General features: G+C 41.4%; 2 protein-coding genes across 3 annotated transcripts; both read right to left on the bottom strand.

Annotated features, from left to right (window-relative positions):
* Positions 1–1397: 1397 nt before the first annotated feature.
* On the bottom strand, positions 1398–18626 carry RNASE4 (ribonuclease A family member 4). 2 transcript variants are annotated; one of them, XM_037039751.1, is made up of 2 exons: positions 18438–18626; positions 1398–2564 (listed from the first exon to the last, which is right to left on the bottom strand). In XM_037039751.1, the coding sequence occupies exon 2, from the start codon at positions 2545–2547 to the stop codon at positions 2104–2106; it is 444 nt and encodes a 147-aa protein (XP_036895646.1). In that variant the 5' UTR covers positions 2548–2564; positions 18438–18626; the 3' UTR covers positions 1398–2103. The 2 variants fall into 2 exon arrangements, with proteins under 2 accessions (XP_036895646.1, XP_036895645.1); XM_037039750.1 differs by lacking the exon at positions 18438–18626 and adding an exon at positions 12780–12862 and having other exon boundaries at positions 1401–2564.
* On the bottom strand, positions 7617–12863 carry ANG (angiogenin). The gene is given in 2 exon segments (XM_037039752.1): positions 7617–8259; positions 12780–12863. A coding segment is annotated over 1 exon segment (441 nt). The 5' UTR covers positions 8242–8259; positions 12780–12863; the 3' UTR covers positions 7617–7800.
* Positions 18627–18892: the final 266 nt, after the last annotated feature.

The following is an 18892-nucleotide window of genomic DNA, read 5'->3' as shown; positions in this document are numbered from 1 at the left end:
GATTTTTATAGGCAGAAGAAGAATGGGACTAAGAAGCTAAAAGGAGTGGATTATTTTAAGCAAGCTCACCTTCATTTAGGGGAAGGCAGGGGAACTTAACAGGCAGATTACCTCATCAGTGCTGATCAGGAAACTTCCAGATTGATTAGTTTAAAATTTCATCTCTGGAAAAGGCTGAAACTGAAATTTGGTTAGTTATTAAGTTTTAGTTTGGTGACATGACTTAGCCAAAGTGACTCACAATTTCAGTCATGATATTTCAGGCTTATTATGATTTTTTGACTTTGTAATGATGCAAAAGCAATATGCATTCAATAGACACTGGCTAAGCTAAGCTATGATGTTCAGTGATGTTAAAAAGAATGAAGTCTTTGCTCTGGCTGGGTGGCTCAGTTGGTTGGAGCATCATCCTGTATACCAGAAGGTTGTAGGTTTGATTCCCTGTCGGGGTTCCCAGTCTGAACATGTAGGGGAGGCAACCAATTGATATTTCTCTCTCACGTTGATGTCTCTCTCTCTCTTTCTGACTCTCTTCCTCTCTCTCTCTCTAAAAAAATCAATAAACATAGCCTCAGGTGAGGATTAAAAATAAACAAATGGAGTCCAAAGCAGTTGAAAATGAAATCACTTTTGGTAACCATTTGAGAAAGTAGATATGCTAATTCACTTGACCGCAGTGATTATTTTATTTCACAGTGCATATTTGTACTGAATCAAGTTGCACATCTTAAATATAAACAATGTGTATCTGCTGTAATTCAAATGTTTTCATTTTAGTCCTCTCATGTACACACACATACTCTATCTCACGCACACACACACACACACACTTCCCTTTTTAGTTGCTGGTGTCCATACATCTCTGTTACTCAATTTGTTTCAAAATCCGATGGCACCCTGGTACTTGTTGTTAATTTGTTCTAGAACTTGAGAGAAGTACTGAGCAAGCACTGAGTGCTGAAACATTTTTCTCTTGTCAAAATGCAATGAGTATAGGGTTTGAAGAGCTCTGAAGCTGAAGAGTACTGAGGTATGACTGTATTGAAAAGGAGAGATATGAGAGTTGTTTTTAGTAAATGACACAAATGTTTCTGTGTCACGTTCATCGAACAGATAGGCTTTAATTGTGGACCAGAGTTTCTGAGGATATTAAGGTGTTGGTGTGTGTTTATAAATGAGAGAATAATTAAAAGAGGATAGAGGGGAAAATTCCCCACACAAGAACCATAGTACTATCTTCACAGATACCTGCAATTAGGGTTCTTTATTACAAGGAAAACATGAAAAATTTTTCATTTATGAAGAGTGACCGAGTGTTAACAATCTAGTATGTTATTAATCTTCTGACTTAGTACAGTGATTCAAAAGTTTGGGACAATAGAAAAAAATTATTTGTATCATTTCTTGAACTTCTTTTTTTATTGCTGTTTAGTTACAGTTGCCCCACATCATTTCTTGATCTCATTAGACCCAAACATAACATGGTTGCCAAATCAAACAGATAGAACTCTCATTTATCAGTACATATTTGCAAAATTTTAATGCTTTCCCCCAACAGCTGGCTTTTGGGAATATCAAAAAGCAGATACTTTCGAAAAACACTTTTTATGATAAAGTAGAAAAAGTCCTGGATTAGTAGCTAGTTGAAGTGGATTTTTTGCTTCAGCTTCTCCACTAACTTCATGGTCTTCAGCAAATCCCTTATCTTTGGGTTCCTATACATAGCACCATCAGCATCACAAGGGCACTGTGGTATTAAAATGAGATAACTGAGGTGCAAGCACCTGGAAATACTTGAAATGCTACATAAATACATATGGCTAAATTCCAGAGGGTAGGATCGGAGAGAGCTATGCTGACCAGTATTATAAAAGGAAGCAGAAGAGTTTACTGAAATGTTTATTACAGAAAACTCCAGTCCCATTTTAGGTATATGTCTCCATTTCTCTTTGATGCATTTAACAAAATGGGTTACATAAACAAAAAAAAAGTAGATATAAGCAGAGGAGACAGAGACTGGGAAAGCTCAAATACATTACTCATTGCTACTCAAGGAGTAAGTTAAAGGTCAACCACTGGGCCATAACCCCTGCACGGTACCATCTATCTGTCAAAGTGCACAGGCACCTCTGGGTTACCCTCACAGGCAATGACAACACGCCTAGTGCTGGTCATGGCCCTATATCTGCAGTTAGAGGCCCTGGAACTTCCTGTCTCCCTGCAGTCTGTGACGTTCACTACACCCTCATGGCAGTTCATCTTGCCGTTCTTGCACTGGATATTGGTGGTGCTGCAGATACTGCGAATGTTCCAGATGTCCTCATGGATGAAAGTGTTGAAGTGCTTGCAATGATGTGAAGTCATCTTCCGTCTTTGCATCATCATGTTACAGTAGGCATCGTTGCCACCTGCCCCATGAGGGTCCACGTGTTGCCGCAGAAATCGTTGGTACATGTGACCCTGGCCATAGGAGGGCTGCACCAGCCCCAGCCCCAGCAGGGTCAGCAACAAGAGCAGAAGCAATGAAAGGGTCTTCTGGAGAGCCATCACTGCCTTGGGGATGCCTAAAGAGAAACCAAAGGGAAGAAGAAAGGAAGGTAACAAATGGGCACCAGAGAGATTTTGAGAATGGCAAGCTCTACACTTTCCTCCCCACTCTTCTTTTCTCACAATTTTTCGCACCACTGCTTCCCCAAGAGTGAAAAGTTTGCAAACATGATCTTCTCTGAAAGGAGGAGCCTTCTCTTTTGTGGAGAGAAGTTGCTAAAGCGAGCACACAGTCTCATGGCAGAGACTGACAGGGTGGATGTACAGATGTATATCCTGTATGGTCAGGGTGTGAAAAGGAAGAAAAGGCAGATCTAAATAAAACTGAAGTTCTCTGTCTCTTCAGGGAGTTCTCTAGTCATGTGACCTTCGGAGAGTGTTTGGTTGCCTGGAGACTCTGCATCCCAATATTTTGGATAGACTGAGGGTGTGTCAAGGAAAGTTTATAAACTGATTTTAATTCCTGACATTTGTGAATTGAAGAAGTTGCAGAAAAAAGGATAGAACAATGCTTGGGTTTAGCCTTTTCTCTCATGTGTCTACTCTTTTTTTAAACTAAAAATTTTTTTCCACCTATAGTTGATGTATATTACATTAGCTTTCGGTGTACAACATAGTGATTAGACATGCATATACCTTATGAAATGACCATTCTGGTAAGCCCAGTACCCATCTAACACCATATAGAACTATTACAATGTTTTTTTAACTAGATTCCTAATGCTTACTTCATGTTCCTGTGACTATTTTTAAAATTGGCTATTTGTACTTCTTGATTCCTTCACTTTTTTCAACCATGTGGCTATTCTTTTAAGGGTATTAACATCAGGTCCTTTTGGAAATCTTGATAAGCCTATAAAAAACAAAGTCTAAAACAGAGTACCCAGCTGCAGCTTTGCAGATAATAAATATCTGTTGACTGAACTAATAAACAAAATGAGTGAGCTAATTAACAAATGAAATAAAATGGGTATAGAGACTGAAGGTGTTTCCCCGGCTTGTGGAATTGATTAAAAAAATTTTTTTAAAAAGAAACAAATCTCACCCTAGCTGGTATGGCTCAGTGGATTGAGCTCTGGCCTGTGAACCAAAGGGTCGCCAGTTCGATTCCCAGTAAGGGCACATGCATGGGTTACAGGGCAGGTCCCCAGCAGGGGATGCACAAGAGGCAAGCATACATTGATGGTTTTCTCCCTCTCTTTCTCCCTCCCTTCCCCTCTCTCTAAAAATAAGTAAATAAAATCTTGAAACAACCAAACAAATCTCAACAGCACAATTTCCACAAAAGAGGACTTGGACTTTCTTTTTTCCTTGCTGTTTCTGTGCACAACCTAAAAACTAGGCCCTGGTGACATATTCCACTGTCCTGCATCTACCCTCGATGCTCTGTGTTGTCAATAGCTGATGGTAGTTTTCTGTCTTCGCTGGTTGCAGAATCATTTTGTTGGCACTTTTGGCAGTGGAAAGTAAACATATTTTACAGAGTTAAAAAATAAACAAACAAAAACCTTCAGAGCCACTGCCTCAGCAGGGGTGTCCAACCATCTGGCATCTCTGGGCCACACTGGGAGAAGGAAAGTGTTTTGGGCCACACCTTAAATACACTGTCACATGTAGTCACAAAAACAATCTCAAAATGTTTTAAGTAAATTTACAATGTTGTGTTGGGCCATATTTATAGTCATTCTGGAATGTATCTGGCCGGTGGCTGCAGGTTGGACACCCCTGCTTTGAGAATATTGTTTTTGTTGATGGAGTGAAGAAAGGAATTGAGACCTATCTGACTCTAAAACCTGTGCTTTCTCCACATCTTCTATTGTCTCAATCATTCTAATCCTCAGGATATTACAGACTTCTTATGTTCAGAGTTGCTTCTCTCTAGCAACAGAGTTTAATCAGGCCTAGAACAGGGTGGGAGTGGAAGTGGAAATCCCTCACCAACACTAACTAGCTCGATGCTGCCATCTGGCTGTCACTCCTGGCTTTGGCAGGAACTCATGAACTGGGAAGCTACTGGCAATGAGGCAGGGCTGGCTCACTAGAGCAGCGATTTCCAGCCTTTTTCATCTCACAGCACACATAAACTAACTACTAAAATTCTACCAAAAAATGTTTGCTGGTCTGACAAAAAAATAGGTATAATTTTGATTCGTTCATACCGGATGGCTGCTGTTGTGTTGACTGTTATCAATTTTTTTTTACAATCTAAGGGAAAAGAGGTCAGTGTCGCTGACTAAATACCATATTTTAAAAATTCTTGCAGCACACCAGTTGAAAATTGCTGCATTTGAACAAAGAAAAATCATCTCTGATTCCATAGGAAGTGAGCAACTCAAAAGAGAAAGAACAATTTTTTGAGAGTCATACAGGCCTCTTCCTACATATGCAGTTCAAGGGCTGGCCATAGTTGAACTCCTGGTTTCATGTATATGGGTACTACCATCCTTTCAAAGATGCTGCTTCATGATAGCAGATCACACCGAGTGACTAAAATGGCTCATGAGGGACATGCATACAAGTATCAAACACGACTTTATTCTTTTAAATGCTGCCTTGTATATTCACAGCCACTCTTGCTTGTGCACAGAAAACTCAATGGTCTGTCATATTGCATTGCCTGCAGCTGTATATATGAGATATGGAGTTAGAGAGAGAAGCGAATGGTGTGGGAAGAAGAGTAGCAAGGAGAAATGATGCTTGATTTACTCCTCATCCTAAGACTCATGGACAGGACTTCTGAAGGTATAGTTAGCCCTTGGGCATCATCCCAACAATGTGCTTGGGTGGTTTTTCCCAAATCTAATTTTGCATGGTTATTCTTGCCCCTCTAATTTTCTACAGTTCTATCTACTTTTTCTCATTGTGCTTCCTTGTATCCAAGTTATAATTGGGAGAGATAACTGGCTACAGAGAAGGCTTAAATTATTCATGCAATGGTAAGTCCATGGCCTTGGCCATACTAATGAAGTGATGTAACAAGACGTGGACAAGTATTTGTGAACGGAAGCCAAATGTAGACATCAATTGGTACATCTCAAGGCTGTAGCTACAAGGCAAAATGAAATGACACCCAAATCATCCCAATACATACGTTTCAGTCAGAGCTTGCCCCAAAGTCTTTCTCCACTGTACAGCAATGATTCTCAGTAAGAACTTTTGATACTGTGATTCCAAAGACTTAGTTCTGCCACATAACTGTATGATCTGGGAGAAATTAACCTGTCTCAGCATATTTCCTCATGAGAAAGTGAGTATAAGAATACCTTTTAGGGATGTTGTAAAGAATAAGTGATAAAGTGAACACCCTGGCTGGTGTAGCTCAGTGGATTGAGCGTGGGCCTGCGAACCAGAGGATCGCGGTTCAATTCCCAGTCAGGGCACATGCCTGGGTTGCAGGCGGGTTCCCTGCAGGCCAGCAGCAGGGGACGCACAAAAGGCAACCATACATTGATGTTTCTCTCCCTCTCTCCTTCCCCTCTAGAGATAAATAAATAAATAAATAAAATCTTTAAAAAAAAAAGAATAAGTGATAAAGTGAATGTTAAGTGCATGTCGTAATGACTAGTACATAGTAAATGCTCAGTAAATGTTGGCAATTATAATTTTTATAATTTCCATGTTTCTTGGTTTCCTTTGCTTCTTTCAATCTGGATGAAATGTTGAACGACTACACCAAGTTGCGAATGTTATTGCTCTCCTCCCCTTTATTTTGTGGAGTACCTGCATTCCTTCAAAGTCAGAAGGCTGTTTTTAAGTTGAAATATCTCAGTTAGTAGAATTTATGCTGTGTCCCTACAGATTTTCCTCTTTGTGTTTGAGTGGAATTTTCTTCCTTCCATGTCACCATTCTTGAAAGGACTTGGCATATTGAGGTTTTTCTTCACTTTTCCTTGAAAAAGTCAACAAAGCACAGCTGACCAGGACTTCAGTTCCTCAAATAATTCACTAGAGGTAAAAACTGACTTGACCACCACATGACATTTCATTCTTTTAGTTGTGAGAGAACAAGAGAACCAGAGCAAGAAGTATTAGGATTGGCTACCCAGCAGCTAGTTTGGTCAGCAGGTCTGGAAGCAGCCCCATCCCACTGCCAAGTGATTTGCCCTAACCCCAGAGCAGAGTATGCAATGGTAGTACTCTCAGCAGGTGTCTGGAGAAGACATACATTTTCACAGCGATGGCATACTCCATATAATAATGGTCCACACCTTTGGCCTTCCCCATCAACACCTCAAGTGGGTCAATGATCTGTGTGGAAGTCACCTTGCCTCACATCAACGAGATGGTGGCATGTTGGAGAACATGCCAGAGGGTCCAAATATTCTACCCAAAACTGCAACTTTCTCACTTTCTAAGAGGTTTTTGAGATTTTACAATAAGGCAAATTTTCTAGTAAAAGAGGTTTGGAAATGCTTCTCCCTACTTTTTTAAGAAATGATAGTGATTTCAATTCTGAAATAGATTTACTCAAGGTAGAAAGATTCATGTGCTGAGTGTGCACTAGTAACCTACTTCTCCATCTCTTCTTCCATACATTTAAATACTGGGTGTTCTTCCAGGTGGCACGTGGACACTGATATATAACCTGGGTGTGGTTTTTTTTCACATGAGGACCTTTTTTCCCCCATTGCTTTTGGAGAGAGAAAAACATTGATGTGAGAGAGAAGCATCCCATACACACCTGGAGCGGGAAAAAGGTGTGTACAAACCCACAACCTAGGTATGTACCCTGGCAAGGAATAGAACCCACAACCTTTCAGTTACAGGACAATGCCCTGACCAACTGAGCCACACCAGCCAGGGTTATAACCTGGTTATTGAGGATGCAGGGCTTTTGGCCCATTTCAGGGCAGTGTAGACAGCAGGAGAGGCCACCATAGAGAATACTGTGACCAATATAGTCATAGATTCACAGGACAGCAAAACTAGTGATTTATAATTGTAATTTATTAACAAGTACTTTCTAAATAAAATGTCCTGGCATCTGTTGATAGAAATTAGGTAACAAGAAATTACCACTAGCCCTGGCTGGCATAGCTCATTCTTCTCACCAAGAATTGGTGAGAAGATTTTGATTCTTACTGATTTCAGAGACATTTTTATTTATTCACATGTTGTAAAACTAAAAACAAAAGACCCAGGCTGTTCATTTCCTGGGCCCCTGGCAATGGAGGTTGCCACCACTGCTCTGCAGTGTGTAGGAGAGATGCAAGGAATGGAGAGCACAGCCCATCTGGGCCGGTGGCCTGCTTCTTATGAATGGATAAAGGACTCATCAAAGTGGACAGGAAAGCCATGTTCACAGGCAACAACAATGACTCCGTGCCCTTTACTAGCTCTGTACTGGCTGGGAGGCCAGGAGGACTGTCCTATATGCTTGCAAGTGGTGATCTGGAAAGAAGACTTGCTTCATCCAAAAGTTCCTCTGTAGGGCACCCCATTCTTATCATCACAGATCAACTTGAGATCTGTCTTGTTGCCACGAATAAAGGTGTTGGTGCCTTTGCAGGGTGAATTCGTGTTTCATCTGGCCATCATGATGTTGCGGTATTTGTCATCCCGGCCACTTGGTTTGGAATCATAGTGCTGGGTCAGGAAGTGTCTGCACCTGCAGTCATCCTTAGCCAGGATGGACAGAGTCAGACTTAGACCCAGCATGAAGACCAACAACAGGGGACCCAGGCCCATCATCATTTCTTCCAACAAAGGTGCCTGCCAAGGGCAAAGGAGGTATGGTAGGGCAAATTAGGCTAGAAGGACAGGGACTTTTCTCTCTAACAGGGTGTCATGAGTCAGGTGTCCCCAGTCACCTAATTATATCTTTTCTCTTCTTCATTAATCTCATCTTTCTTGTCAATCCATTCCTTTGGAAAGGCAATCTAAATTTCCAGAACACAGCTTCCAGCCCCAACCATTCAGCCTTATCCCTTAAGATTCACTGAGTACTTACCTTTCTATTAGTTATAGCATCACAATATCCATTCATACTCTTTAATGCAGTTATTAATTAATTTAATAACAAACATTACATAAGCCCCTCCCTACTGGGTACCAGACACTGTTAGATCCCGGAACACAGAGACTATTAAAATGCACTAAATGCCTCCCTAAAAGGAGATGTAGCATCCATGGGGAAGGGACAGGCACTCCAGTTCACTAAGATGAGGCAGTAAGATTGGAGGTAAGAGTTGTGAAAAAGAGGGACTTTCAGGGAACTCTGAGCCCAGGGAAGGGTCAATCTAAGGATTGTTGAAGACAGAATTCCAGGTATTCAAGTCAGTAAGCCAACTGGCTATGAGGAGAGCAGGTGTTTACCTAACCCTAAGGAGAAGGGACACAGACCTAATTCCTAAAGAATTAGGTGGCTTGTGGTCAAATGTGTAATTATTATATACCATTTTTAAAAACTGAGAGGAGAGTAAAGAAGTCAAGGTAATGCTTGGAAGTGGACATGGGGTCAACTTTCACAGGTGACAAGAAATTCAAGCTTATGCTTAGGAACGTCTCACCTTGGGAACAACAGGGACTATTTTTAGAGAATATTTTCTAGTTTTTCCTGAAAATATACACAGACGGTTACACAGCAGGCAAACGATGTTACTATGTGATGAAAAACAAATAATACAACCTCCTCAGAAATTTTCTTCAAGTCAAAGCCCTTACAATTTGCTATTATGATTTCTTAACATTTTCCTCAAAAGAATAAGGAAGAGATGAGAATTGCTGCCATCACCTCTTAAGGACTTTCAGTCTGAAGTGCAGAACTCACACTTCCTAGGGGTAGTGTGTCACAAACGTTCAAACACACCCAATGATAGGTTTGAAAATATTATAGAATTAAGCAAGTATAGATTATAACAAAATAGAAAACAAATTTCTTATGAATTTGAAAACTTTATGACTTAAGAAATTTGAAGATTTGAGAATTAAAAAATATTTGATGTTTGCAGCAAGTAGTTTCTGACTATACTTTTAGTTCTTTGGAGAAAATTTTAAATATTCAGAGCCCTCAAAAACCATCATAGTTCTACCCCACATTATATCAAATACGTGTGAATGTTCCCACATCCAATAATAAAAATGACTTTTCACTATAAATTTGAAACTGAGTTTTATAATTTTGTTTCTCAATTTTATTTGTCTATGAATGACTCATTTACTTTTTGATTGTTTATGACTTTTAGCAATCATTATACATATTCTTACAATGGGAGAAATTCTTACAATGGGAGAAAAATATGACCTTCAAGTTATGCCTAAGTGTAATGTAATTCATATAAATCCTAAATTTCGAAATAAATAGCACATTCTCATAAACATTAAATTATTAATTTTTATTTTGTGCTTTTCTTCGGTATAGGTCAATAAATGTTATTTTCATGTCAAATCTTTTTATAGCACTTAAAGATGCCACGGGTCCCAGCACTAAGCTTGTAGTGTTACGTAACAACCCCAGGAGTATGACTGTGAGTGTAGGAAGACCGGGAAATCCAGGGTTCTGATGACTACATGGGAAGGCACATGACGGAATGAGCAAAGTGAGCACTCTTGCTCATCATCATCTGGCACTAATATACCTTATCTGTTTCATAATAATTATAGACAGATTTGCCACACTGCTGAAGAATATGGAATTATACACTAAGAAAATAGTTGGTTATTCCATGATGGTGAAGTAAATAGCGGCTGAAAAATTCTATTAAGAACTCAGATTTTAATTTATAATAGAATCAAGTGAAAACATGTTCTTGGGAGTTTAGCAAGAAAGTTGAACATGACCACAGAGGGAAGAGCCACCGCTAAAAGAATAACAAGTATTCACACAGGGCCCCTGTTTCAACACAGCTGCTGGCCTGCTGTGCTCCCCATTTGCCAAGCTCTTTACATTTACATTGTGCTTTTTAGTCTTCTGGATGTGTTTCTCTTTCTAGTTTTTTGGAAGACCTCATCAAAGTTTTATTGATTTGGATTCAATTCAGTCTCTTCCTCTGTGATAGACAAATATTGTCTTCTAATGTCAAAAGCAATTGTAAAATCGCAGGCTCCCGAGATGGAACAAACAGGACCTTCGAGGTCACAGAGTCAACACCTCTCTGCCTTGGGCCAGGATCCCAGATTCAAACAGGAAGTAGAATGGGACAACTGTAATAGCACAATCAATAAAATATATATTTTTTTAAATCAGAAAGTAGAACCAGAGCTGGTAGTAGCCAAAAGGGTCACTAGGTGGCAGTGGTGGATAGAAATGTTGCCAATGTCTTTTATGCGATAGAGCAGGCCCAGGGTCCTTGTAGGAGGTGCCAGTGCCATACAGGTTGTGGGGATATTGTCACAGAACGGAGTCTGAGCTGGCGGGCCTGTCTACAGTTTCTGTCTAAACACTCTTTGTTTTACATCTGAAGACCAATGACATCCCACTAGATATAAGTGTCGAAGCGAAAGTCACAAAGCTCAAGCTCAAGATACACCTGTTGTCAGTTTTCATGGGTGCCATTTCCAAGCCTTTATTCACATGCTCTTGGGCAAACAATTACCTGTTCACTTGTCAGTGTTTCCTACTGATAAGTTACAGGAAGGCAGAACCCATATTACTCACTTTGAATCAGAGTGCCTGCCTCACAATAGACTTTCAATATTTTTTTTTAAAATGATTGACTTGGTTTTCCTCTCCAGGCTTATTATGTTTGTTCATCTGTAAAATGATAGTTGCTAATTCTAATGTCTGAAATTCCATGATTCTCATTAAGAATAGGAGAATCTTTTCTTGTTTTACTAGCCAGAGTTGAGTGGAATTAAAGAGACAAGTTTGTATACGTTTAGTTGGTGGTAGAAGGCATTGGGTGAAAGAAATAGATGATGAGAAGACCTGTGACCCAATCTCACTGAGATGTATCATTTCTTAAAGCTCAGTGTATAAGCCAAGCCCACAGACCAACTCTAGCTAAGGCACTGGACTAATGCTACGCAGGGGCTTCACATCCTACAAAGCCACTTGCTGGTTGGAGGTTAAAGGTCTCACATCCCAGTCTGGAGAGGTAAAGGAGAATCTTTGTTTTTAATCTGCAGAATTTGCACATTCACTTTGTTAAAACTCAGCTAAATTTTGCTCAGGCTTATTTTAATATTAACTCCTCCAAGGCATTCAGAAATCAAATCCCAACCAGTACAGACCATAGCCACCAGTATTTAATACCTCATCGACATACAACTTCCTCACTCACATATTCAATCCTAAATCCCAAAACAGGTAAAGTAAATTTGGGAGAAAACAAGTATGAGACAGATAATCTGTGGTGTGGAAGTGAACCTGTCCAGGCCAAGGGTGCAGGCGTCACATCTGGTGGTCAAACTCATTCACACGTGTCTTTCCATATTTTTTTTCTGTGTGTGTCTTTCCATAGTTAAGCACATAACTGTCAGTCAGCTTTTCATCAGTGAAATTTGTCCCAACTGATCATTAGACAAACTATCATCTGCCTCAAACCAATCCTTTAGTCTTTGCAAGAATTAACACTCTGTTCTTCTCTCCACAGGCAATATTTTGTGTTCAGGAGATCCATCCAACTTTATGTGTCAGGGAGTTAACTGGATAGTCTATGATTAGTAACTATGGTTATAATTTCCATAAATGTAGCTTCACACTTTTATATATTATAGGGCAATACCCCTAAATCAAAAGCACAACATACAATACATATTCCTCCCCTTATCTCTTTTTCTTCTTTCTTTCCTTCAGCCTGCCGGTGTACCTTCATTTGATCTTGGAATGTGTTCTACTTGGCTCTTAAAAAGCAATCAAAATGTTTTTTAAGAAGAAAAATTAGTAGTGAAAGTTACCAGAAAACTGAGCTAAAAGCATATTTTTGGTGTCTTTTCTTGCTCCATCACATTTAATTCCTGTGTCCCGCGGGGGCATCCAGACACCCTTCAGCAAGTGACTTCCCCAGATCTTTGGGTATTTTATTCCAATTTAAGAATCCCTCCTCAACCTCCACTTGCTCCCAGTCTCACTAACTTCCCTTCATCCACATATAGGCTATTCCAAAAGAAATTTGTTTTCATTTTAAACTTTAGAATCTGATTCGTTTCAGTTCCTTAATTCATCAGCTTGGGCCCAGAAGGTTTAAAGGGGGAAAAATAATTTCACTGAAATGGACAGATGGCTAGAAATAGTATATCTATATATATAAAAACGAATAGAGCAACATATTGTTCGGGGGTAAGAATCTTACAAAACTCTGGAAGTTTCCCTCCAACTGAAGATGGCTTCTGGGATGGCTTCCAACTGTTTGTTCCTGGAGATGGGTTGCAGCTGTGTGAAGCCAGAGGCCCCGCTCTGGTTCTGATTATATAGTAATGAAATGAACTGGGTGGGGAGATACTTGCAAAAATCCCCAGTCCTGGCAGAGATGTGGAAACCAAGGACACTGCTCTTGGACAAACAAAGAAAGTCATTCCCCCTTTCCCTGGGCGTGACTGTGTCAAATATTGACCCAGTGGGAGGCAAAGTTTGATATTGACAAGCATGGCCCTTTGTCCCAAAGCCACCCTTTTTCTGATGTCTGTGGTTCTCATTCTTGCCCATGATAGGACTGAGGTTTCATTGTTCACATAGAATGATCTGGATCCAAAAGATGTTGTTTCTGATCTATGGGCCAGCTTCTGATCTAAGAAGCCTTCGGAATACATGGGGTCTCCCAGAAGGATGCTGCTCCTTTGTACCTTCTAATTACCCACATAATTTGGTTCACGAAAGGATGCCAGGCCAATAAGTAGGTTATTCCACAGATTTCACAGAACCAGGTAAACACTTCTAGAGAAAGTTAGGTGACAGCTATTAGTACCCCACTGCCCCTGACCTCAACCTTCCAGCTACTAACTTCAGAAATATTTTTGCCATATTTCCTGGGCTTCTCCTTCCTTTCATCCTCAGCTGTTCACAACAGACTAACCCTGAGCATTCAATCTTCTGTTCCTCGTAGCAATATGGATTGTCTCCACCAGCCCTGCAACACTGATAACCATCACTCCTTTGATGTTAGTTGATCTCTTTGTCTCTCTCTTAGATAGAACCCTTTGAGAGAAGAATCATTATCTTACTAATTTCTACAGTCTTAGTTTCTAAAACAGTGACTGACACCCAGGCCCCAAGTTTTTTCTTATCCCTCACGGTCTAGGAGTGCATTCTCTGACCTCCCTTTGGAGAGCCAACCTTGAAAACTCTCCTGACTTCTCTTTAAGACTCACCACCACAACTGGGTTTGGTAACAGTTACCAGTAAAAGCAGGTAGAGTAGAAAGGCTTCCAAGAGTCCTAGAAAAGCTCTGCTTCTAGCTTACTGGTAAGTCCTTAAAACCCACTGAGATACCTTCATTTCTGAGGTGTTGGTCTCCATCCCAGTGCAATCTCTCTTAGGAGAGATTAACTCTTTAAACAGCTGTCAGTGAGTTACACATGCCTGGGCATGTGCTCTAGAACGTACCTTAAGAACAGTTTTTTTGTTTTTTGTGGTTTTTTTTGTTTTTTGTTTTTGGTAACTGGAAAGGCCTGAGAATTTAAGGTGAAAAAAATGTGGGTGAGGTAGGTTAGTAAAAATTGCCTGGCAAGTGGAATAAGAGAAATGGAGACAAAACAGTTAAACAAATGGCTGAGCGATTAACAGCCAGCCAATAAACCACAAGCCCCTACCCTTCCTAACCAAGGATACCTAGGAGCAGATGGTTTACATTTCTCCTCCCTGACCAGACAGCGAATAGCAACCACCCTAGTCAGGGAGACAGATGACAGAGATCTAGCCAATGCCATTAGTGTCAGCCAGAGCCAAGAATGGATAAAGTCAGGAGAATGAATAACAGAAATCCCAGTTAAAGCCAGATAAATCCAAGATAAAGCTGACCAGAAAATGATTCCAAACCCCACTATATGCTCATTTTGATACATCAGGATGTTAAAAGACACACCTGAAAAGCTGATGAATATTCTGATTGATACCTCCCCTAAAGTTCCAGCCTCCAGAAAACAGATAACGCCATCAAGACAAAAGACCCAGTGCACAACAACCCTGCTTGAGCACATCCCGTCTCCCTTTCCTCAAGCAGGCAATTTTGCTTTCTTTCTCCTGAGCTCTGAGGGCTCTTCTCTTGCCTAACTTTGCAGTGAGACAAAGGCAGCCCAGCCTTGGCTCACTACTGATACTGTGATCTTGCTTCTTCTATTCTAAGCCCTTCCTTTGTTTCACTGTACCAAACTTTAATAAACATACTCTCAAAATCACCTTAACTCATATCTTGAATTTCTTCCTGCACAAAGTCAAGAACCCACATACCCCAGGTCATGACAGGGCAGACCTGTCTTGGTCCAGCCCCAGTCCCTTTCTGTGATAATGGGCAGCATGGACAACCCCTCAAAAAAGATAGAAACTTCACTTACTTTCAGTTGTGCTGGGACAGACAGTGTCCTGCCTGAGCTTCATTCCTTCCCCCTCNTCCCCCCCCCCCCCCCCCCCGCCCCCGCCATCCTCTCTCTTCTTCCTTGTATCCCCAGCCAAATCCTGAGCTAAAGGGGAAAATGTAGGGGATAGTGAGAAGAGGACCGGGCAAACTGCCATAAACTGCCTCTCCCTCAGGACCTGGTGCGTCAGGGTCATTGAAGCCTCCGGAAAGGAAAGGAACAGGCACATCTCTAGCTGGTACCTTTGTGCTGCCAAACATCTAAGTTCAATGTCTTTTAAGAGCAAAGAGAAGAAATAGGACATGGGATCCATAGAGTGGAGTCTCTACTGACATCTAGCAGAGCACCCAAATGCTCACTTTCCTTTTGTGGGCAGACAAGCTGTTTGAGAGTGGTGCCCATTATAAATTAATCACACAGCACTTTTTAAATGGACACTGAATTGGTGAGTTCTAAAAAAGTCGTCCATTACTCATTTGTTAGGGAAAATGGCTGCCAGGCCCATTGCAACACCCTGATTGCCTTAGCAGTCCAGGAAGACTGAATCAGCAGTCAACTCCCACAGCCTTTGGCGATCAAAACAACTTGCTCAACCGGACCCTCCTCTGATAAATTGCCTAGCAACAGAGATAAGGTACTACACTCCAACAACACACACACACACACACACACACACACACACACAGTCCCATGGCCTGAAACACTAGTTCAAGCACCAACTCACACAAACAGATCAGCCTCTGATTTTAGTTCCGCAGTGATGCTGGGGAGCAGCCTCCAGTCTCTGAACAGAGCCACGTCCCTTCTTTGCCTCTGTGGTTTCACTTAACAACCTTGGGAGAATTCACAACCTGCCTACAAAGTTGACAATGTAGAGTCAGGAGAATGGTAAATGGTTGTTTTCATTCTAATTGTTTTTATTTTCAGCTTGGCACAATGAGGTTATGATGAAACAGATAATAAAGTTTTGGAGGAAAAAGTTTTACAATTTTATTAAAATGCATCTCGGCGCTTACTCTTTTGTGTTTCAAAATACAATAAGAACTTATAGTCTATGATTAATGAACATTATAATTTCTCAGTAATTTTAATAGCTGTGAAGCAATTGCCAATTAAAAATATACTCATATACTTAAAAAATGTTCTGATGGCTTGAACTTGAAAGTTATTCCCCTTTTCCTAAAATGTTTTTCTGTGTCGTTTCTTCAAGCCAATGTTTCCCTGCATATAGACATGGGGCACTTGGGTTCTCCTTCTAAGGACTCCACTGCTGGTGTACTTTCCCCCTTTATACAGAGTACATATGTTTCATTCTTTCCTGAAGACTAATTATAAAATTGAGTGATGGAGGGAAGGGGTTAATCTCTAAATTTATTTACAACTCTTAAATAGTTTTGGTTTATAAGCATGAAACTTACTCAGTAACAGAAGTAATGGTTAAAAGAGGATGTGGTTCACGTGAAAAGAAGGATCACGCTCCCACTTCCAGAAAGGGGAAACAGTATTTATAGAGGGAGAACGAGGACTAAGGCTTGCTGACATGGCTCTATTTCCAAACAGAACAAAAATTAACCATTCACTTTTCAACAAATTCTGGGCTTTGTGCCCACTCTCTCTTTCCCAGATGTTTTGAAGTGTTCTTTGAGAATAACTGTTTAGAGAGATTGCTTTTTGCTCAAGTACAGTATATCAAAATCTCCTAAAGAGGGTTTTTGCCAGTCTGCTTTGGTCCACTTTCTTAGCCATCTACTTTATGAATCACACCACTAAATACTTCCAACAATAACTTGACAAGCCTTGTACCTTTGCCTGCCCCTAACCTGGCATCTGCACTTTCAACAAAAGTTAGAGACACTTCTCTTTTCCTGGGATGGATTTTCCTATCCTCTTTGCCAAACGATAGTTCTTCTTATTGCTGGAGTACTTTTTAAAAAAACGAATTGGGATATAATACCTGGCCCCTCCATGCTGTTATAGAATAAGGGATAGCCCTGGCTGGTGTGGCTCAGTTGGTTGGAACACGGTCCTGCAAACCAAAGGATTGCATGTTCGATCCCAGTTGGAACACGTGCCTGGGTGTGAGTCCTCACACCAGGTGCAAGCCAGAAGCAACCAACTGATGTTTCTCTCCCTCTCCACTCTGTCTAAAAATCAATGAGCATGTCCTTGGGAGGGTAGAAAAAAAAACAGAGGGAGAGGGACCTTATAAGACTATCTGTTAACCCCTCATTTTACAGATGAGGAAACTGAGGAACAGAGGAAGAGAACACGTATGGCCCAAGGAACATGTAGTATTACTAGGACTCGATGCATTAGGACTAGAAGCTTTCCAATGCACCACGCAGCTTTCGTATTTTATACTAGCAATTTCTAGAAAATAAAAGTTAATTTAAAGGTGCCTGTGAAAGCTGCTATTTAAAGGAAAACTACTTTGAATATTTCTATAAATTGCAAAAATATTTTATGTGTAAAAAATAAAGTTACTTGAAATAAAGTGTAACACAATTATAATTCTGAACTAACTAGTTAGTAGTTGTGTAGTCAAAAAGCTCTTTGAATACCTGAGACTGCTTCCCGGAAGTTGGCCACCTTCTGGCATTCAGCTAATTACAGTGCTTGGGTTTCTAGTGATGACATTTATGACTTGAATACAAGGTTATTAAAGATACAAAGGGAGGGTCTTCGCTAATTTAAGATTTTCCTAGTCCCCACAAAGGTGCTGAAACTGTGTTTTCTGTCCTTCGGAAACAAGGATGTCCTGTTATGCCCTATCATATGCTGTTATCATTTGATGTGTTGTCTCAGAGTAAGAAAACTGAGGATTCCAATGTTCCGTTACGAAAACTTAAAGAAAAGCCTGCTGTCAGTGTCTCCAAGAATTTCACAGCACTGGCTGTGGATGGGTTGTTTGTGGGTTAAGAAAGAGGAGACAGCGGTGACTGAACAGAAAATGAAAACACCAGTCCCCAAATGTCATTTCCACTTGGAAAAACCGAACAAATCCGGCGATCAACCTGAGTCTTCACCAAGACTCTTTACCAAGCAAAGAGTCTTTCGTTTGAGCAAGTACGCGCCTCCCTGGACCTCGGTTGGTTTCGCCCATGCAGTGGTCCCCTCGACTTCTACGTTCTGGGCAATAGGCATTCGTGTTGCCATCTCTGCCCAGTGCGGGAAGTAAACACGGGTGGGAATGTAGAATCACTAACCTGACTACATTTTTACCTCCCTCCCCGTTCCTCCGTCCTTCTAGTCCTGTTCCGAAAACTTCTCCCAAAAGAGACCCACACTGTCTCTGCTAAGAAGGGACTCCCCTGCCCAAAGGACCCCTCGTAAAGTTACCGACGCGGAGAAGAAGCAACAGGAAGCATGAACCCATTTGGACCTTGGAACAAAGTTGCAGAAAAGTGCAGGACAGTGGAAAGAGAAGTTTTTGTTCTCACCTGCTTCTTCGTCCTTTGTATGATGATGGTGGAAAACGCAAAGATGTTTTGACTCTGGCTTTGGATCTGCGTGGGGTCAGTGTCGTGTGTGTACACCAACGGGTTAGGGTTTCAGCGAGGAGGGGAGAGTCAGCGAGTGAGCCCTAGGGTAGCTGGGGCCGCGCCCTGTTTCTCGGAGGAGGCCCCTCACGGTCGGACCGCCTCCCGAGCCCGAGCCCAGGCAGCCGCAGCCCAGGCGGCCCCAGCCCCACGCCAGCAGGAGCGTCCCTGCCCCGCCACGCCCAGAAGAGACCCTGGAGATCTGGGTTCGAGACCCAGCACCAGTGAAGGCGCCGCCTGCTTCGGCCCCAGAACGCCGGACACCCGCCCCGACTCCCAGAAACTTAGTAGGACACAGGCCAGTGCCCCCAGGAGCGAGGGGGCCCTTACAGGACAGGAAGCCAGGCAATTTGGTT

Source organism: Sturnira hondurensis, unplaced genomic scaffold (assembly GCF_014824575.4).
Source record: "Sturnira hondurensis isolate 20B ecotype Veracruz unplaced genomic scaffold, ASM1482457v3 Scaffold0025484, whole genome shotgun sequence".
NCBI classification, from domain to species: domain Eukaryota; kingdom Metazoa; phylum Chordata; class Mammalia; order Chiroptera; family Phyllostomidae; genus Sturnira; species Sturnira hondurensis.
Note: the sequence above shows the minus strand (reverse complement) of the source record. Positions and strands in the feature narration are given on the sequence as shown.

Bases quoted from the DNA above. Each gene is read 5' to 3' on its own strand.
- RNASE4 (XM_037039751.1), bottom strand. From the start codon at position 2,547: ATGGCTCTCCAGAAGACCCTTTCATTGCTTCTGCTCTTGTTGCTGACC.